The following is a 21800-nucleotide window of genomic DNA, read 5'->3' as shown; positions in this document are numbered from 1 at the left end:
TGGGGATGTCCGCATCAGAATCGGAAGACGTACCTGAGTCCTCGTCTGAGTCGTCCTTCCTGCTGCGCTTCCTCTTCTCCGTCTTCTTCTTTGCTTTACCTCCGGTCTGACCCGACTCGCCACCTGTTGACTCGCTGGGAGGCTCGACCACAGCCCGCATGTCAGCATCCACCCGTGACGATACCGAACCCGGGGGCAATGGAGGAGGCCCGGCCTGGGCCTGTGAAGATTGGGATCTAAAGAGTTCTGAAACAGACTGAGCAGAAATGAGGGGCGAAACTGGAGCGCGAACCTGAATGTGAGTGGACTCGAACGCGCCCTGGGGGGCGTTTGGGGAGGCCGCCAAAGGGGCCTGAACCACGGTCTGGACCTGCTGTGCGGCCTGCAGGCCAGAGGCCGATGTGCCCTGCTGTGCCCCCAAACCCTGTTGTAAACCATGGAGCGAGGCGACCTGGGGAGGGTTACTGGAGAGCGGAGCGACCTGGAGGAGGTCCTGGGAGGCCTGACTCTGGTGAAGTATCTGGAGGGAAGCGGCCGAAGTGCCCGGCTGAGCGCTCATGTCCCTCTGTGAGCTAGACTGGGAGCTAAGGAATGAGAAGGAGGAGCTAGATAACTGACTATTGCTAGATAACTGACTATTGCCGGGGGGGGACTCGGGGACGCAGGCTTGGGAATTGCTAATGCCATTCTGTACCCCTCTGTTTGCGGAGGCAAGAGAGACACATAAAGGAGCCAACGTGGAACACAGAGGTCCTAACTGATTGCAAATATTCTGTAAATTGGAAGCCACTTGGGCCAGAGCCTCAGGATTAAAGGCGGGAGCAGGGCCTGATGAGGCAGTGCCAGCATCCGCTGCTGGAGCAGCACCCTTAGAGGATTTGCTGCGCATGCTGCGTCTCGAAGACATGTGCTTGCTGAGTTATCTGTACACTTCCAGAAATTTATTTACAAAGTGAACTTACTCTAGGCTTGAATGCCCTAAAGCCAATTACTCCTGCGATGAGTAATCCAATCCAATTGGTCCTGAGTGAATTTATTCCAAAAGTACACTTTAATAGCCGAATAAATCAATTAGCACCAATTATCCCGCGATCTGATCAAATCCTAGCGGGTTGAACCAACGTCTCTTAAGACACAAGATGGTAAGCAATACTAGAAATTGATGCAATAGGAAACAAATAAGGCCAGATAATAATCCGGAAGTAAGTAACGTAACTAGACACAAAATGCTAATTAATTTTCAAAGTGAAACAACTAAGCAATCAATCCTGAAAATTGGAGTAACGCTAATTAATAACAAGAGGTAATAATTCTCAAAGTGAATCAAGAATAGTTAATAAAACACAAGATGGTAAGCAAAACTATAAATTGAGGCAATAGGAAACAAATCAGGCCAGATAATAGACACAAAATGCTAATTAATTTTCAAAGTGAAACAACTAAGCAATCAATCCTGAAAAATTGGAGTAACGCTAATTAATAACAAGAGGTAGTAATTCTCAAGTGAATCAAGAATAGTTAATAAAACACAAGATGGTAAGCAAAACTATAAATTGAGGCAATAGGAAACAAATCAGGCCAGATAATAATCGAAAATCAAGTAACGTAAATTGACACGAAGGCCAATTAATTTCACAATTGAAAGAAGTAACTAATCAAACCCAGAAGAATGGACTAACAGCAATTAATACAAGGGATATTAATTATCAAAACGAACCAACTGCATTTAATAAACTACCTGGAGAGGAACTAGCGGGAACTGAACCCAAGCAGATGATGCGGCCCCGCCGCCAATCAGATAAAATATGGGCCTTATTTACATGCAAAGCCGCAGTCAAAGGAGCCAAGGCCAGCGGCCACAATAGCAAATGAGGCCAAGCTATGCGCAGATAGGGTGGGGCACTCAAGATGGCTGCCGCATCCAACTCACGTGGACCTTCCTAAGATGGCCGCCGATGCCGAGGCACGTGGTGAGAAGGCCCCTGATCGAAATGGCTGCCGTAGCTAGCCCCACGTGAACTCAAAAAAAAAAAAAACAGTAGGAAAGAAAGTTGCCGGGAACTAAAAAGGTTTGGAAAGGATTTACGGGGGGACAGTTAACCAGGAGCACCAGTTATTGGCAATGAAGTTAAAGGGAAACTCAACAGTACTGGCAGGGAAGTTAAAGGGGAAACCGCGTCTTGCTAGCTCACCACCTCGGCCTCGATGCTTCCGCGATGATTTGCGCCGCTGGCAGGGCTGATCGCGGGGAGACAGCCGCCTCAACCCGATGCAAGCTGGTGCTTCGCAGAAACCACACGCGCGCGCGATGGGGGGGTGGCGCCGGCGATGGCGGCTGGTTCGGCGACGCTGGAGGCAGGCTGGACGGAGGCTCCCCTGGCTGAAGATCTTGCGGCGAGCCCGGTTCCCCAGGGAAGCAGAAGACACCAGCGCCAGCCACGCACCGCTCCCCGCGCCGACTCCGCGAGTGCTGCCCGCTGAACAGCTGATCGGCGGGAGCTCCTGCCTGCCGGGGCTAAAGCAGCGGCGTCGGCAACTTCAGGCGCACGCGAAGACCTATTGAAAAGAAAACCTGAAAGGAGAGAAAACACAAGCAAGGAGCCAAGAAAATCCTGGATGGCCGGCGAAGGTAAGACGATCGGTGCAAGGCTGCTGATCCGATCGCTTGTGGTGCCAGGAGAAGAGAGGCAGCGTTCCCGCCTCCGGCCGGATTTAAACGCGGGGGAGGCCCCGCCTCCCGGCCGGCCCTATTGGACGGCCGGGGAGTGACGGAGGCGGGAAAACCCCTCTCGCGAGAGGGCTAAGCTACAGCCCCCTCGCGAAGGTGGAGTCGGGCCACGCCCACAACACCACCTCCGTGAGATGCGGAAGTGCTTTTCCCAGAGGTCTGTTGGAATAAAATGGTCTTCACTGCCGGAGGAGGGACAGCAAAGTAGGAGTCTGGCTGGCTTCTCTAGGGAAGGAATTACAATGTCTGGGAGCCACCACCAATAAGGCCCTGTCTGGCGTTCCCACCAGGTGTGCCTGTAAGGGTGGCAGGACCGAGAGCAAGGCCTCCCTTGAAGAGCTCAGAGCCCAAGCAGGTTGTTGGGGGGGGGGACCCGAATGTGGTCCTTCAGATAGCCTGGGCCAATGGGATGGCTTCCACCTTCATGGCTGGCTTGTGAGCGCCATGGGGTGAGGTGCTCTGACTAAAATATTGCAACGTGTTTGTTTAAAGTACGCAACACTCCTGTCATTCTGAAAGGCTTGCAGCAACAACAACAAAATCCGTAACATGATTAAAGTCAGCCTCTGTTTAAACATCAATCTGGGGCATGGGACAACTCAGTTGGGAGAGCATGGGACTCGCATCTCAGGGTTGTGGGTTCGAGTCCCACATTTGGCAAAAGATCCCTGCCTTGCACGGGGTTGGACTAGATGATCCTCGTGGTCCCTTCCAATTCTATGAAAAGATCTCCTGAGCTTGTTTGTGCCTTAAAATCACTAGAGGAGCAGCTGCTTCACATCTTTGCCCTTGTCTCCTTCATCCAGCTTCGGCGGTCAGTCTATGCACAGTTATCCTATGGAATCTCCTCTCACAGGAGGCATTGATGACCAGTAACTTGGATGGCTTTAAAAGAGGATCAGACAAACTCATGGAAGAGGAGAGGGCTATCGATGGGCTCCTAGCCAGGATGGCTCTGCTCTGCTTCCACAGTTGGAGGCAGCAACGCTTCTGAATCCCAGTAGCTGGAAACCCCAAGAGGGGAGAGTGCTGCTCTTGCGTTCAAATCCTGCTTGCAGGTTTCCTACAGGCATCTGTCTGGCCTCTGTGAGAACAGGAGGCTGGACTAGGTGGGCCATTGGCCTGATCCAGCAGCCTCCTCCTATGGAAGTGTCATTTCACTAGGATGACCCCCCTGCTACCATCTTTGGCTCTTCCTGGCGTTGCTCCTGTCGATCCTCTGACCATTGCTTTGCTTCTCTCTCCTTGCAGTTTGCCCAGTATGCGGAGATTGTCAACTTTACCCTCCCGAACGGCACACAGCGAAGTGGCCAGGTACTGGAAGTGTCTGGCTCCAAAGCCATTATCCAGGTGGGTGAGAATGACTGTTGACCCTGTGTCTCAATGAGACTCGGTTTGAACCAGGACTCAGTCTGCAGACCCTCCACGTGTCCCTATTTACCAGGGACGTCCCGGATTTAGAGAAACTGTCCCGGTTTCTGATTTGATGCTGGAATATTCCACATTTCATAGAATCATAGAATCATAGAGTTGGAAGAGACCACAAGGGCCATCCAGTCCAACCCCCTGCCAAGCAGGAAACACCATCAAAGCATTCTTGACATATGCCTGCCAAGCCTCTGCTTAAAGACCTCCAAAGAAGAAGACTCTACCACACTTCTTGGCAGCAAATTCCACTGTCGAACAGCTCTTACTGTCAGGAAGTTCTTCCTAATGTTTAGGTGGAATCTTCTTTCTTGTAGTTTGAATCCATTGTTCCGTGCCCGCTTCTCTGGAGCAGCAGAAAACAACCTTCCTTCCTACACTATATGACATCCTTTTCTATATTTGAACATGGCTATCATATCACCCCTTAGCCTTCTCTTCTCCAGGCTAAACATACCCAGCTCCCTAAGCCGTTCCTCATAAGGCATCGTTTCCAGGCCTTTGACCATTTTGGTTGCCCTCTTCTGGACAAGTTCCAGCTTGTCAGTATCCTTCTTGAACTGTGGTTCCCAGAACTGGACACAGTACTCCAGGTGAGGTCTGACCAGAGCAGAATACAGTGGTACTATTACTTCCCTAGATCTAGACACTATACTCCTATTGATGCAGCCCAGAATTGCATTGGCTTTTTTAGCTGCTGCATCACACATTTCCTTAGGATGTCCCTATTTTCATGGGAGGGTATGGAGTTATCTGACCCCCGAGACGTCTGAAGGCAATCCTGTAGAGGGAAGTTTTTTGTTTTTTTAATGTTTAATGTTTTGTTGTGTTTTTACATATGTCAGAAGCTGCCCAGAGTGGCTGAGGCAACCCAGTCAGATGTGTGGGGTATAAATAGGAAAATTATCATGATGGAATGGGACGTCCCTGTATTCATCGGAGAAATATTGGAGGGTATAAGCCTGTCCCCTGCTTTCATTGCTCGTCTTTGGGACATTTCGACAGCGGCATAGGGACATAACAAGAGCCTGCTGGATGAGGCCAATGACCCATTTCCTCCAGCATCCTGCTCTCTTGTTGACTCGACTGTGGGAAACCCTTCAAGCAGGATCTGTGCTGAAGAGTTTTCTCCCCATCCTCAGGTTTCCAGCAAGTGGTACTCAGAAGTGTGGCTGCACAGCCATCATTGCATCACTTTGCATATCACACCTTTTCTCTAAGAAGCACAAGGCGCTGTACACATAATAATAATAATAATAATAATAATAATAATAATAAACATAATAATAATAATAATAATAATAATAATAATAATAATAATAATTTATTATTTATATCCCGCCCATCTGGCCGGGTTCCCCCAGCCACTCTGGGCGGCTTCCAACAAAAAACTAAAATACAGAAATCCATCAAACATTAAAAGCTCCCTAAACAGGGCTGCCTTGAGATGCCTTCTAAAGGTCTGGTAATTGTTGTTCTCTTTGACCTCTAGTGGGAGGGCGTTCCACAGGGTGGGTGCCACTACCGAGAAGGCCCTCTGCCTGGTTCCCTGTAACTTGGCTTCTCATAACGAGGGAACCGCCAGAAGGCCCTCAGCGCTGGACCTCAGTGTCCGGGCAGAACAATGGAGGTGGAGACGCTCCTTCAGGTATACTGGACCAAGGCCGTTTAGGGCTTTAAAAGTCAGCACCAACACTTTGAATTGTGCTCGGAAACGTACTGGGAGCCAATGTAGGTCTTTCAGGACCGGTGTTATGTGGTCTCGGCGGCCGCTCCCAGTCACCAGTCTAGCTGCCGCATTCTGGATTAGTTGTAGTTTCCGGGTCACCTTCAAAGGTAGCCCCACGTAGAGCGCATTGCAGTAGTCCAAGCAAGAGATAACTAGAGCATGCACCACTCTGGAGAGACAGTCAGTGGGCAGGTAGGGACTCAGCCTGCATACCAGATGGAGCTGATAAACAGCTGCCTTGGACACAGAATTGACCTGCGCCTCCATGGACAGCTGTGAGTCCAAAATAACTCCCAGGCTGTGCACCTGGTCCCTCAGGGGCACAGTTACCCCATTCAGGACCAGGGAGTCCTCCACACCTGCCCGCCTCCTGTCCCCCACAAACAGTACTTCTGTCTTGTCAGGATTCAATCTCAATCTGTTAGCCGCCATCCATCCTCCAACCACCTCTAGGCACTCACATAGGACCACCGCCTTCACTGGTTCTGATTTGAAAGAGAGGTAGAGCTGGGTATCATCCGCATACTGATGAACACCCAGCCCAAACCCCCTGATGATCTCTCCCAGCGGCTTCATATAGATGTTAAAAAGCATGGGGGAGAGGACAGAACCCTGAGGCACCCCACAAGTGAGATCCCAGGGGTCTGAACACTCATCCCCCACCACCACTTTCTGAACACGGCCCAGGAGGAAGGAGCGGAACCACTGTATGACAGTGCCCCCAGCTCCCAAGCCCTCTAGACGGTCCAGAAGGATTTTATGGTCAATGGTATCAAAAACTGCTGAGAGATCCAGCAGAACTAGGAAACAGCTCTCACCTTTGTCCCTAGCCCACCGGAGATCATCGACCAGTGCAACCAAGGCAGTTTCAGAATCAGAGGATCATAGAACTGGAGAGCTGGAAGGGACCCCCCAGGGACATCTAGTCCAACCCCCTGTAATGCAGGGATCTCAGCTACAGCATCCATGATAGAGCGGGCCACCCAACCTCTGCTTAAAAACCTCCAAGGAAGGAGAGTGGAATTCTCCCACATCCTCATTTAATTCCCACAAAAACCCTGTGATGGAGGCTAGGCTGAGAGGCAGTGCCTGGCCCAAGCTTGTCCAGTGAGCATCATGGCTGTGGGGGCATTTGAACCCTGGTCTCTCCCAGTAGTCTAACCACTGAACCACAGTGGTTCCCATTGTTGTTGTTGTCGTTTAGTCGTGTCCGACTCTTTGTGACCCCATGGACCAGAGCACGCCAGGCACTCCTGTCTTGCACTGCCTCCTGCAGTTTGGTCAAACTCATGTTCGTAGCTTCGAGAACACTGTCCAACCATCTCGTTCTCTGTCGTCCCCTTCTCCTAGTGCCCTCAATCTTTCCCAACATCAGGGTCTTTTCCAAGGATTCTTCTCTTCTCATGAGGTGGCCAATGTATTGGAGCCTCAGCTTCACGATCTGTCCTTCCAGGGAGCACTCAGGGATGATTTCCTTCAGAATGGATAGGTTTGATCTTCTTGCAGTCCATGGGACTCTCAAGAGTCTCCTCCAGCACCGTAATTCAAAAGCATCAATTCTTCAGCGATCAGCCTTCTGATCCCATTACTATTTATATTAAACTCCACTGATTTTGGATGGCTACAGACTTTGTTGGCTTTAACAGATGAGTCCTTTTGGCCCAATCGAGCAAGGCTATTATATTTTTATTTACAACTTTCCTTTTGCCAAAACCTATGCTGTTTTCTTCCTATCTGCTATGGCTGAGCCAATATAATTAATTATGTCATTTCAACGCATTCCAGTGGCAGGGATACGTCAAAAACAATGCAGAAAATAATGTATTTATTTGCAGAACGTTTGAAGGCTCCAGAGAAAATCATGGTAGCGAAAGCTTCTTGTAGGAATATGCAGATTGTGGCAGATTTAAACCATTTTGGGGGGAGGACAAAAACACAAAGAATCCAGCACGGCTCCAAAGAGATAGAAGTATCAGCTCATACAAAGATCCCCCTTACAAATAATAATAATAATAATAATAATAATAATAATAATAATAATAATAAGTTATTATTTATACCCCGCCCATCTGGCTGGCTTTCCCCAGCCACCCTGGGCGGCTTACAGCAGAAAAATGAAATAAAATAATTAAACATTAAAAACCTCCCTAAACAGGGCTGCCTTCAGATGTCTTCTAAAAATCTGGTAGCTGTTTTTCTCTTTAACATCTGATGGGAGGGCGTTCCACAGGGCAGGCGCCACCACCGAGAAGGCCCTCTGCCTGGTTCCCTGCAACTTGGCTTCTCGCAACAAGGGAACCGCCAGAAGGCCCTCAGTACTGGACCTCAGTGTCCGGGCAGAACGATGGGGGTGGAGATTCTCCTTCAGGTATACTGGACTGAGGCCATTTAGGGCTTTAAAGGTCAGAACCAACACTTTGAACTGTGCTTAGAAACGTACTGGGAGCCAATGTAAATCTTTCAAGACCGGTGTTATGTGGTCTCGGCGGCCACTCCCAGTCACCAGTCTAGCTGCCGCATTCTGGATTAGTTGTAGTTTCCGGGTCACTTTCAAAGGTAGCCCCACGTAGAGTGCATTGCAGTAGTCCAAGCGGGAGATAACCAGAGCATGCACCACTCTGGCGAGACAGTCTGCAGGCAGGTAGGGTCTCAGCCAGATGGAGTACCAGATGGAGCTGCGTAAGAGAAAAGATGAATGAAAATAAAAGTATTTCCCCTGTGAGCTCCATTATTGACAATAAAGGTTCTACATAGATTTAAATGAGCCACACACAATATTTGTATAAGAAATAACATATACAGTACTTTTCAGTCTGTGGGATATCATTTCAAAAAGTGCAATTTGCCAAAGTTTTGAATGCTATCCATCCAAATTGCAGCAGTTTTCTGTTTTCCTTTGGGGCAGAATTCTTTCCCTTCCTTACTCCCGAGTAAAAGCAGACAAGGCAGCAGCCTTCGCCCTTTGTCTTTTCAGGATGCGGTTCATCCTCCCCTTAAGATGTCTCCGCAGCAGAGAGAAGCTGATGCTTCATGTTGTTCTTGAACTGCAAGCCAAAAGTCAAGGCTGAGACACCTGGACAGGCGAGGAAGACCTGAAATACATAATGCTCTAGTCTAGAGGGATACTGAGAAAGGTCCTGACTTGAGACTCGGAGAAGCAAATTGAAGGCTCAGATCTCCGGAAGTCAAATCGAAAGCTCTAGCGCAGATAGAGAAATCAGGAAACTGGAAAGGACATTCCTCTGCACAACCAGATGGTAGGTGGGGAAGATTTCGGGCCTGAGGGCCACATCCCTTTCAGGGTAACCTTCTGGGGGCCACATAGCCATGGTGAGGGCCAGAGGGAAAAGTGGGTGGGCCCTTTGTAAGGGAAGCCAAGTCTCTCCACAGAGACGCACACACAGGGGCGACTTTTGAACTGGGGCACTGGGGAGATTTCAAAAAACAGCAACCATTTTTTCTCATCTTTAAGGTTGCTTTTCTCCTAGGCACTTGTACCTCTCATTCGGCTGCCTCAGCTCCACCCGTCTTCTTACCCCAATCTTCCAACCTGCGCCCGTCCATCATGAGCGCATCCCCTCCTACCCCTGAGAGGGTTGCCAACTATTTCACTAGCAGTGCTGCCGTGCCTCTAACAGAAGCCTGAGCTGTGGAGACTTGGCAGATGAAGCTAGACCTCACTTGGAGACAACCTGCATGGGAACAGCTCTCCTTGCTAAATTCCCTCCGCCATCTGGCTGTTGTTAAAGGTAGTGGCGCCCGTAAAAGAAAGAAAGAAAGAAAGAAAGAAAGAAAGAAAGAAAGAAAGAAAGAAAGAAAGAAAGAAAGAAAGAAAGAAAGAAAGAAAGAAAGAAAGAAAGAATCATAGAGTTGGAAGAGACCCCAAGGGCCATCCAGTCCAACCCCCTGCCAAGCAGGAAACACCATCAAAGCATTCTTGACATATGGCTGTCAAGCCTCTGCTTAAAGACCTCTGAAGAAGGAGACTCCACCACACTCCTTGGCAGCAAATTCCACTGTCAAACAGCTCTTACTGTCAGGAAGTTCTTTCTAATGTTTAGGTGGAATCTTCTTTCTTGTAGTTTGAATCCATTGCTCCGTGTCCGCTTCTCTGGAGCAGCAGAAAACAACCTTTCTCCCTCCTCTATATGACATCCTTTTATATATTTGAACATAGCTATCATATCACCCCTTAACCTTCTCTTCTCCAGGCTAAACATACCCAGCTCCCTAAGCCGTTCCTCATAAGGCATCGTTTGACCATTTTGGTTGCCCTCTTCTGGACACGTTCCAGCTTGTCAGTATCCTTCTTGAACTGTGGTGCCAAGAAAGAAAGAAAGAAAGAAAGAAAGAAAGAAAGAAAGAAAGAAAGAAAGAAAGAAAGAAAGAAAGAAAGAAAGAAAGAAAGAAAGAAAGAGAAGTTGGCAATCCCAACCCTGCAGGTTTTCTTCCAGCCACATTGGCCTTTCGCAGCATCGATGTACAAGGACAGACCTTTTCCCTGCCAGCACCCAGAATGTTTGTCAGCATTCTGTGACCTCACAGCTGCTTTATCCAGAGGGCCAGACCATGAAAGGAGGGCACCCTCTCTAAGCGCAGCCCCCGTGCCTTGGATCTGGGGGTGAGTGGCTGGCAGGGACTTAGGACCAGCAAGGCAGAGGGTCATCTTCTATCTTCTGGGAAGGGGCTGCACAGTTTACCCCTCCGTGCAGAGAAGCAGGTTCCTCCCCAGGGATGCTCACCTCTCCAAGCCCCCTGACCTTTCCTCGCCCTCTGGGAGTGCCCGGTATGCCCTTTCCGCCTGCCCTGCTCTGATGAGCAACGCCTTGAGCCTAGTAGCCCTGTGGAGGCGAGGGACCCGTGCAGTTGACCTGCGGGGGACCTCTGCTGGCGAGCGGCCAGACTCCAGCCCTCTAATGCCACGGAGACCTCTGCAGGGCCCTTCTAATCCTATTAGGGAGTCAGCCTCGCCAGCACCCCCTGCCCGGCCTTTGGCAGAAGCCGCTTAGGGAAAGCCTGATATACGTGGATCTGGGGGTGGGGAGCTTATTCCACCCTTCCCAGCCCCCCACCCCACCCCACCCCACTGCAACAGCTGGCTGATGTGTGAACATTCTTTCGCAAGGGGCCACACAGATCTAATTAAAGCGGCGATCTGGAGGTCACTGCCTTCAAACGGTGTCAAATATTATTCCGATCAAAGGGAGCCTTTCGGGGGTCCCTTCGGAATGGATAGGGGAGGGGGAGGCATGCTGGATCCAATTAGAAGAAGGTGCTTTTTCCTCCGGCTAAGCGCGGACTGCATTTGCCATGGGAGCAACACCGGGCTCTTCCTTCTGTTGCGGTGGTTTTCCAAAAATGCCAACTCAGAAGGGAGGCTGGCGACTCGGGGCCCCTCTCCCCCAAGGAAGCCGGGAAGGATCCAGGCCTGTTGCTCCAAACTTAGCGCATCATGTGTGGGAGAGAGAGGAGGGCGCATTGGGTCACCCAATGGGGTTTGCGCACCTCAGTTTCCCTCTTCATGCAACCAACTGGGTGGGGGCCGTGGAGGCAAAGAGGGTAGGGGGCAACCAAGATGATCAAGGGTCTGGAAACCCAGCATTATGAGGAATGGTTGAAGGAGCTGGGTGTGTTTAGCCTGGAAAAGAGGAGACTGAGAGGAGATAGGATAGTCATTTGAGGCTCTGGAGGGTAGGACCCAAACCAATAGATTCAAGTTACAAGAAAGGAGATTCCGACAAGATTATGAAGAACTTTCTGATGTGAACAACAGGGAAACAGCCTCCAGGGCCGGCTCTAAGGCAAGGCTGGGTGGCACAGGGCGCCAGGGCGCCAGGGGGGCGCCACGCAGCTGTGCCCATGGCAGGCTGCGCCCACCCGCCCGCCACGCTAGGAAATGGGGCGGAGGGGGGCGCCGGAGGGATCTTCGAACCACAGCGCCAGGGCACCAGATACGCTTAAGACGGCCCTCTCTTGGGGCCTCTCTTGGGACAGGAGGATGGGGACTCTTCTTCACTGGAAGTTTTTAAACAGGTTGGGTGGCCATTTTGGTCAGGGAAATTTCAGCTGTGGTTCCTGCATTGCAGGGGTTTGGACTCGATATCCGTTGGGGGTCCCTTCCAACTCTACAATTCTATGATTCTGTGAATGGCTGCTAGCAGAAGAACATAAGAAGAGCTTGCTGGATCAGGCCCGTGTCCCACCCAGTCCAGAACTCTGTTCTCACTGTGACACAAGAGCCCTCCTGCAGTTTCCAGCAACTGGGATTCAGAAGGATATCAGAAGGATATATCTTTTAGGAGACACCTGAAGGCAGCTTTTTAATGCTTAATGTTTTATATATGCTGGAAGCTGCCCAGATTGGTAGTGGCAGCCCATTCAGATGGGTGGGGTACAAATAAAGTATTATTATTATTATTATTATTATTATTATTATTATTATTATTATTATTTATGAATAATGTTTAGCAGAGGGGAGGCAGTTCCCCACTTTCATGGTGAGGCAGTAACAGCAATAGCACGGTAGTGTTGACGAGGCATCACAAAGAACAACCAAACGGGTAGAAGGACACGCCCTCCAAAACCCTGCTGATCAAAATTGGACACTCAATTTTCCATCTGTACTTTGGTGCAAGCCACCTGACTCGCATCACCAGAGTGCCGGGCCAAAAAACAGGACATTCCAGGATCCAATCAGAAGCCAGGATGGCTCTTGTAATTCCGGGACGCCCTGCTCAAATTGGGACGGTTGAGGGGTATGGAATGAATCCCCCACAGTACTGTTGTGTCCATAACATGAGGCAGAATACACCCTATGCAATAAATACACCCTATGCAATAAAACGTCCAACTGGAGAATCTCTGAGCTGCTCTTCCTTATCTGCTCATTTCCGGACTCTGCTGGGTGCGCCAAGCAGCAAGGAAGGGGGTGTCAATATAGAGAGACAAAGGTCCCATTAACGCTTGTTTTTCCTTTTTCCCCTTCCAGATTTTTCTTTGTTTTTAAACAAATGTATGCAAGAACCGTCAAATACTTAGGCAGCAGTGCACCTAATGTTATTTGTTTTATCCATTGACTCTAGGCATAAACACATTCAGCATTCAAACATGTTACTTAATGTAACCTTTCCATGGAGAGTATTGAGTAGTTGGCATAACAAGGTCTTGAGTTGGGCCATGGACATAGTGAAAGAAAGGGGGCCCTGTTTCTTGGAAGGTGCCTCTATTCATTATGCCTCTAATTGCCCTCCTGTGTCTGGTAAAACACTCGGACATTGCTGCACCCCTGATATTAATTACCCATGTGTTCATTAAGCCCCTTTGGTGCTGCTAGCACAGCGCTTTCATTTCACCCCTGGAGGCAAACTCCATTGTCTTTCGAGACATTGGGGAATGGGGTTGGCCACTGCGAGAACAGGATGCTGGAGTTGTTGGGACCCATTGGCCTGATCCGGCAGGCTCTTCTCCAGTTCCAGAGGCAGTCTATCGGGATTCCTAGGTTCTACGGGGAGTTTGGTAGGGTTGCCATATGTCCTCCATTTCCAGGACATGTCCTCCTTTTTGTGAGTTGAGTCCTTCACAGCAATCCATAGTTATAAGTAGAAGTCGGCAAATGTGTCCCCTTTTTGGCTCTTCAAAATATAGCAACCCTAGAGTTTCGGCACTGTGAAAACGGGATGCTGGACTAGATGAGCCACTGGCCTGATCCAGCAAGCTGTTCTTAGGCTTAAATGGGAGATTGCGACCCAGAGAGCCAAAGTGTCTGGGGAGGAGCGAAAGAGGCAATAAGAGAGATGCTTCCTTTTCATCTTGCTGGCAAAATTCCTCCAAATGCAGATTGCCCAGCACAAAACGCAGCCCCCTCTCCCTGCTCCCTTCCCATCTGGACCTGCCTGGCCTCATTTGCCGTTAATCCTCCCTAATTGCCCGTAATTGGGTCCTTGCCCTCTGGGGCCCTTGCCTTGCAGGTGTTCGAAGGAACATCTGGGATCGATGCGAGGAAGACGTCCTGCGAGTTCACGGGGGACATTCTCCGCACACCTGTTTCCGAGGACATGCTTGGTACGTAAACGGGGAATTGGGGAGGAGGAATCCGTCTGGGGTAATGCATTGCTACAGCTGCAAAGTGAAGTGTGAGCTAATCCCGTTACAAAGAGGGTGGGGGGAGCGAAAGAGGCTGCAGGAACAAAGGAAAGAGAGGGAAAAGGCCAAAGGGCAGCCAGAGATGGCCCTGACTGCCATCAAGGGAGTTGAGACAGGGAGAGGCTTTCGGGTGCTGGAGTGGGAGGCGGGCGCTGGCTCTGAGCCATACAAGCCATGGGCATAGCCAGGATTTTTGTTGGGGGGGGGGCGCAGAACCCCAGTTTGCTATGTATTTTTTTTTTTTTTTATTTGGGGGACAGCTGCCCCTCCCTGCCCCCCCATGAGTCATCTTAGGGCTCACTCCAGCAATGTTTGATGGGGGAGGCGCTGAAAGGAGTTAGAATCATAGAATTGTAGAGTTGGAAGGGATCCCGAGGGCCATCTAGTCCAACCCCCTGCAATGCAGGAATTTCAGATAAGCATTCATGGCTTTGGAGTTGTCTAGGGTTGCCATATTTCAAAAAGTGAAAATCCAGACTCAAAAGTTGTTCGGGGCTGCCAAAGCTGTGGAGCTTTTAAAAGTTTTGCCCAGAGTTGTTGGACCTTTGCAAAATCTCAAAAAATAAAAATGGATCTATTTTTAAGTAAATTCGCCAAAATCTACACTTCCATCGTGTGTTGGAATACGCCCAGATTTTCCTGGACATTTCAGCGATTTCAACCCAGACACTGTTTCCAACAGCCAAATCCCAGTAAGGTCTGGGAAATTCCAGACGTATGGCAACCCTAGAGTTGTCGTCCAAAACATTAGGAGGGCACCGGGTTGGCAAATGCTGGCCTAGACCCTGACCCTGGGATTAGGGTGGTCCTTCTCCCCTCTTGGGGTGTAGCTGAGGATTCCAGCAGTGGGAAAACTGGGAATCGGTGCCCCCTCCATCCTAAACTCTGCTGTGCTGTGGATATGTCTTTTGATGCCCTGAGTGGAAGATTATGAGTCATGGCAGCAGGGAGAGAGAGGGAGCGTGAATTAACGCTGTCAGGCTGTTTTGTGTATTATGAGTGCTGTAATGCTTTGTGAAGTTTATAATAGGACTTTTCTTGCAGTTGTGCGTTTCAGCCTATTTTTTAAGCCATTTTGCAAAGTGTTTTATAGAAGGCGTTAGTTTTGCTGATGGTTTATAATTGTTTTACATGATTCATGTTGCAATTGTGATGTTCTGTTATATAATTGCAATTTTTTGCATGTAAGCCACATTGTGACTCATCATGTCAGTGAAAAGTGGCATAGAAATATAATGAATGAATGAACTGTGAAAAGGCTAGCTCCATCAGGCCTCGGGCGCAGCCATCCCACCTGCTATCCCTTCTCATTTCATCACCTTTGCTGGAGGCCCAGCTCCATTGAGCACCTCCTTGCCTCTGGACTGTGCCAGCTGCCCATTATCGGAACAACAGCTTAGAAATTGGAGCCTGACTTTTGGTTTTCCACTGCCATCCCTGTGCACTTTTCCTTGTGTTTCGTGTCATGTCATGCCATTTATTGATTTTTTAAAGGATCATTAGCCTGCAGGTGGCGCTGTGGTTAAACCACTGAGCCTAGGGCTTGCTGATCAGATGGTCGGCGGTTCGAATCCCTGTGACGGGGTGAGCTCCCGTTGTTTGGTCCCAGCTCCTGCCAACCTAGCAGTTTGAAAGCACGTCAAAATGCAAGTAGATAAATAGGAACCGCTACAGCGGGAAGGTAAACGGCGTTTCCATGTGCTGCTCTGGTTTGCCAGAAGCGGCTTTGTCATGCTGGCCACATGACCTGGAAGCTCTACGCCGGCTCCCTCGGCCAATAATGCGAGATGAGCGCGCAACCCCAGAGTCGGTCACGACTGGACCTAATGGTCAGGGGTCCCTTTACCCTTTAGCCTGCAGGACAAGGGCTGGCCTGCATCTTGGGGGCAGGGCGCCCAGTGTGGGCGGGGGCAGCCACAATAGCACCCTGCCAGTGGGTGGGCGCCACTACCAAGAAGGCCCTCTGCCTGGTCCCCTGTAGCTTTGCTTCTCACAGTGAAGAAGAAGAAGAGTTTGGATTTGATATCCTGCTTTATCACTACCCGAAGGAGTCTCAAAGCGGCTAACAATCTCCTTTCCCCTCCTCCCCCACAACAGACACCCTGTGAGGTGAGTGGGGCTGAGAGACTTCAGAGAAGTGTGACTAGCCCAAGGTCACCCAGCAGCTGCATGTGGAGGAGCGGAGACGCGAACCCGGTTCCCTAGATTACGAGTCTACCACTCTTAACCACTACACCACACTGGCACCACACTACACCACACAGTGAGGGAACCTCCAGAAGGCCCTCGGAGCTAGACCTCAGTGTCCGGGCTGAACAATGGGGGTGGAGATGCTCCTTCAGGTATACTGGGCCAAGGCCATTTAGGGCTTTCAATGTCAGTACCAACACTTTGAATTGTGCCCAGAAACATACTGGGAGCCAATGTCGGTCTTTCAGGACCAGTGTTATATGGTCTCGGCGGCCGCTCCCAGTCACCAGTCTGGCTGCCGCATTCTGGATTAATTGCAGGTTCCGGGTCACCTTCAAAGATAGCCCCACGTAGAGCGCATTGCATTAGTGCAAGTGGGAGATAACCAGAGCATGCATCACTCTGAGACAGTCCGCAGGCAGGTAGGGTCTCAGCCTGCGTACCAGATTGAGCTGGTAGAAAGCTGCCCTGGACACAGAATTGACCTGCACCTCCATGGACAGCTGTGAGTCCAAAATGACTCCCAGGCTGCACACCTGGTCCTTCAGGGGCACAGTTACCCCATTCAGGACCAGGGAGTCCCCCACACCCTCCGCCCCCCTGTCCCCCAAGAACAGTACTTCTGTCTTGTCAAGATCCAACCTCAGTCTGTTAGCCCCCACCCATCATCTTCCTCTGCCCCCCACCGACTCATTTCTTTAGGTGGCCAAATTAACCTTTTCGCCCAAAGATCTGTCTTGAACATCCGCCAGAGCCCCCCCCCCTTTATAGATTGGCTATCGGCCACCGCAGGGGAGGAATCAATACAGCTGCATTCGCCCTCCCTGCCTCCCCCTCGCCAGCGAGTTTCCCCCCCCCCCCAATACGCAACAACTTTCTTCCGGTCCTTTAAGAGGGACGGTGGAAAAGCCCTGTACTTGTCACAGCAAATGAAGATCAATGCCAAGATGGAAATGGGAGGAAGGAGCCACAGGACCATGAAAGGCCAGTAAGCTTGGTATTCACCACGACGCATTCTATTTGTCTTAGACACACATCACTGAAGCACAAAAAGGAAAAGGAGAGAGGGAGAAGGGAAGGGAGAAAGAGCAGAGGGAAACCTTTGCTCAATCGAAGCACCTGCAGTCCTGTGCTTGCAAAATCTGCGGCTTAGCCAGCCACTTGGAGTGATGCACACCATAGGTGCCAACTCCCTGGGGCCCTGGGCACCTGCAAAATTCTCCATGAAGGGGCCAGGCACAAAGTTTGGTGCCAAGGCCATGCACACTGCATGGCACCACGGCCCCAGGCACCCACAGTCGCGGGGCCAAGTTGGCACTCCTGCCACACACATACCTCTTGGACCTACCTCCCAGTCTCCTTTGCCCGTTCCCCTCCCGAGGATTAGGTGCGGGCAGCAAAAGCACAAGCCGCAGCCCCCCTCCCTGCCAATCCTGCCCAGGGTGTGCCACCCACACCATGGCACTTCTGCAACACAGTCGGCACCCTCTGCTGGTGGGGTAGAACTTGGCTGCTGTCTGCACAGTCCTGTACAGGGCTATCAGCTCACACACTGTATTATTATTATTATTATTATTATTATTATTATTATACCAATCAATCAATAGAAACCAGTAATAACAAAAACAACAATAAACCATTTACAGTTATACCCAAATTAAAATAACAGCCAACCCCAGCTAAACATTGCACCATCCCCAACCTGACAAAAACAAAAGAGAGGAATCAAAATTAGAACCATTTAAAACATTGTAAAACATTTTTGCAGTTGCCCCAACCCAAGAGTTGTTCCAGCAATGGCCTCCCGAGCCTCTTTTAACTGTTTATATTTATTTATATCCCCCCTTTTCCCCTTCACTGAAGGTGGCCTGCAGATAAAATAGAAACAGCCAGAAACATAGCAGAAAAAAACATTAAAAACTATTTAAGATTAATAGGATTAAAACTGTGTGTGTGTGTGTGTGTGTGTGTGTGTGTGTGTGTGTGTGTGTGTGTGAAGTCAAGTACTTTATTATGTTCATAGACCAGCATAAGCAAAACATCTAAATAAATAGCATAACAGTATGATTCTAAATGAATAATTATTAAATAAATAGGAGCAAAAACCAAACATAGATTTAAACATATACATAGAACACTTAATTAAGCATAGATAATGGGATGCAGGTGGCGCTGTGGTCTAAACCACTGAGCCTAGGGCTTGCCGATCAGAAGGTTGGCGGTTCGAGATCCCTGTGACGGGGTGAGCTCCTGTTGTTCGGTCCCAGCTCCTGCCAACATAGCAGTTCGAAAGCATGCCCAAAAGTGCAAGTAGATAAATAGGTACCGCTCCGGCGGGAAGGTAAATGACGTTTCCGTGCGCTGCTCTGGTTCGCCAGAAGCGGCTTAGTCTTGCTGGCCACATGACCCGGAAGCTGTACGCTGGCTCCCTTGGCCAATAAAGCGAGATGAGCGCTGCAATCCCAGAGTCGTCCGCGACTGGACCTAACCGTCAGGTGTCCCCTTTACCTTTAATGGATGCGTAAACGTTTATAAGAAAAAATAAAAGATAGGTTAACACAGCTATATGGGGTGGGCTTCAGAGGTGTGGATCTAATAATATGGGCCTTAAGTTTAGGATTGAATTGTAACATAGACCATTCTTCTATTGAAAGATTGTATGAAATATCTATTAAACCACAGAATTGTAGACTTGGAAGGGACCCTGAGGATCATATAGTCCAACCCACTGCAACGCAGGAATGTGGATCAAACCTGCAACCTTGACATTATCAGCACCTCTCTCTAACCAACAGCTGACGATCATTGCAGCAAAACATCACATCACCAGCCCTTTCCTTATAAAGAGGCCATTGCCAAAAGCCCATTGGTTAAGGCTATGGAATGGCTCTATTCTGCTGCCACGGCTGGAGGCAGTAATTGCTCCTGGGTGCCGGTTGTTGGAAACCACGGAAGGAGAGAGATGGTTACGGGCTTCTCGCAGGTACCTGGTTGGCCCCTGTAAGAACAGGAGGCTGGACTAGATGGGCCATTGGCCGGATCCAGCAGCCTCTCCTCGTGCTCTTAGCTGTCCAAAGATGATTCCCACGTATACCTGCGGTTGTGTCTCACACCAGGCCCTCCTTCTCACACCTGTCTCTCTTTGCAGGCCGAGTCTTCAACGGTTCCGCCAAACCCATTGACAAAGGACCAACTGTGATGGCAGAAGATTTCCTGGACATTAACGGTGAGACCTTAGTCTGGGGTGCCGTGGGGAGGGATTCCGCTTGACCCCTCTGTTCCAAAGAAGACGCCGTCAAAGGGAACCGGTGAAAGTCCTGACCTCCCTCTGCTCTTAAACAGGTCTCCCATATCTAGAAGCAGAGTCAAAGCAAAATAAAAAAAATCCTTCCAGTAGCACCTTAGAGACCAACTAAGTTTGTGTGTCGAGGCTTACCAGAAATTACCCTTAAAATAACTCACAACAGACACGAAAATTTTGGTTTGGTTTTTGGCATTAATTTAGGCCACAACTTTATTTAAATACAATTTTAACCCGAGTGTTGGCTTAGGCTTTGGGTTAACCATTCGTCCTTCCCTAAGAAGGACCATCTCCATCTGTCCATTGTGGACAGGAACTCAACTCATCTGTCCACTTGGGACAGGACTCACATCATCTGCCCCCTCTTGGGGCAGGACTCACTTCATCTGTCCACTTGGGATAGGACTCACCACTGTCCGCTTGGACAGTACCAGCTCCGACTTCCTGAAGGGAAGTCAAGTGAACACCCCTGGGAGAGGAGGTAGCTGAGGCCAGGCATTCTCTCCTCTCTTTTTCCAAGAATGTTCCCCAAGGCTCTTACTCTTATAATTGGCCCCTCCATCCCGCCTATGGCGGGGATGTAAGGACAAAAGCGTAAGCCCCGGGATTCCTTTAACGGAATACTTCTATGTGGAGCAACCAAGGTGGGGGGGGGGTAGGCATCTGGATGCCACACCCCTCTTCCAACCGATTCAACAACCAAAAGCCTAACCGCCAACCTAACAAGTTGTGACAATTTGCTAAGCAGTAGGCGAAAACCAAGAGGCAAAGCCAATCAGCCAATTGGAAAAATTCCTACTGGGCCCCTGAATACAGGCGACCCCTAGAGGCAGAGAAACCCCGCGGTTTTTCCTCTGTTCCCCCACATTTATTTATCTACTGCATTTATATCAGGCTGCTGGGGTCCCCCCCCCACCTCAGTGCCACCTATATTCCCCCCTCTCCTTTCTTGCCAAAGGTGCCATAATCAGTAGGGTCTTAGGGAGGGACCCAGTTCAGGCAGCAGAAGCAGATTTCAGTACTCCTGGTATAAAGTTACAGGTAGGTAGCCGTGTTGGTCTGCCATAGTCAAAACAAAATAAAAAAAGTCCTTCCAGTAGCACCTTAAAGGTAAAGGTACCCCTGACCGTTAGGTCCAGTCGTGGACAACTCTGGGGTTGTGCCCTCATCTCACTCTATAGGCCGAGGGAGCCGGCGTTTGTCCGCAGACAGTTTTTCCAGGTCATATGGCCAGCATGACTAAGCCGCTTCTGGCAAACCAGAGCAGCACACGGAAACACTGTTTACCTTCCCGCCGGAGCGGTACCTATTTATCTACTTGCACTTTGATGTGCTTTTGAAGTGCTAGGTGGGCAGGAGCTGGGACCGAACAACGGGAGCTCACCCCGTCGTGGGGATTCAAACCGCTGACCTTCTGATCGACAAGCTCTAGGCTCTGTGGTTTAGACCACAGCGCCACCCGCGTCCCAATACCCCTGGTATAGGGAGCCATTATTTATTTTTTGCATTTATCCCTCAAGATGGTCTACATGGTTCTCTCTCACCCCTTATTTAATCCCCACAACACCCCTGTGAGGTAGGTTAGGCTGAGACTAAGGCTTTCTCCACATTTACCTTTGGCATTGCTCTTTCCAGGCAAGTCTGCACTTAAAAGCTACGTGTCTGAGCTTATTTGGTTTTGTTGTGGGGTGTTTTTTTGGCCTGAATCTTTCCCCATGAAAACCCACTCTTTAGCATTTAATCAGAGCAACCGCCAATTCTTCCGTGGATTGCCGTTTGCTCCGATTGAGTGAAAAAGAGCAGATTTCATGAAGAAAGCTCTGGGACAGGAAAAAGAATGGAGTTCTCGGACACAGAGCTTTAAATCTGTGTTTGCCACTTTAACAAGACAGGAATGGCAACTGTTTTGTGGGTCCTGCAGCATCTTTCACCAGTCTTTGAACTGAGACTCCCATCAGCCCCAGCCTGGCACGTAGTTCAAAACCTCTGGAGGGCACCAGGTTGGCAGTCGCTGATGTACCAACATCAGCAAGGCAGCAAAGCCTTATAGCAGGGGTCCCCAGACTTACGGAGCGGCGGGCCGGTGCCCGCCGCGCCGACCGCGCGGTGGGCCGGACTGCAGGGGAGTGCGCGCGCAGCGGGCCGGAGGGCGGGGGAGTGCTCGCCCGTGCGCATGCGCACACGCACACGGGCAGAAAAAAAATCGGCGAAAATCGCTTGTGCGCATGCGTATGGGCCTCCCCCGACCCGGAAGTGCACCAGAAATGACCTCTTCCGGGTCGGGA

General features: G+C 49.9%; 1 protein-coding gene across 1 annotated transcript in view; it reads left to right on the top strand.

Moving 5' to 3' along the window:
* The window catches only part of ATP6V1B1 (ATPase H+ transporting V1 subunit B1), a 68880-nt gene that overhangs the window by 31967 nt on the left and 15113 nt on the right, over positions 1-21800 (top strand). Inside the window, exons 3-5 of the mRNA XM_035103697.2 lie at positions 3980-4078; positions 13850-13943; positions 19363-19440. Of these exons, the coding sequence (XP_034959588.1) occupies positions 3980-4078; positions 13850-13943; positions 19363-19440 (271 nt within the window). The remainder of the gene's footprint in view (positions 1-3979; positions 4079-13849; positions 13944-19362; positions 19441-21800) is intronic.

This window comes from Zootoca vivipara, chromosome 9 (assembly GCF_963506605.1).
Source record: "Zootoca vivipara chromosome 9, rZooViv1.1, whole genome shotgun sequence".
NCBI classification, from domain to species: Eukaryota; Metazoa; Chordata; class Lepidosauria; order Squamata; family Lacertidae; genus Zootoca; species Zootoca vivipara.
Note: the sequence above shows the minus strand (reverse complement) of the source record. Positions and strands in the feature narration are given on the sequence as shown.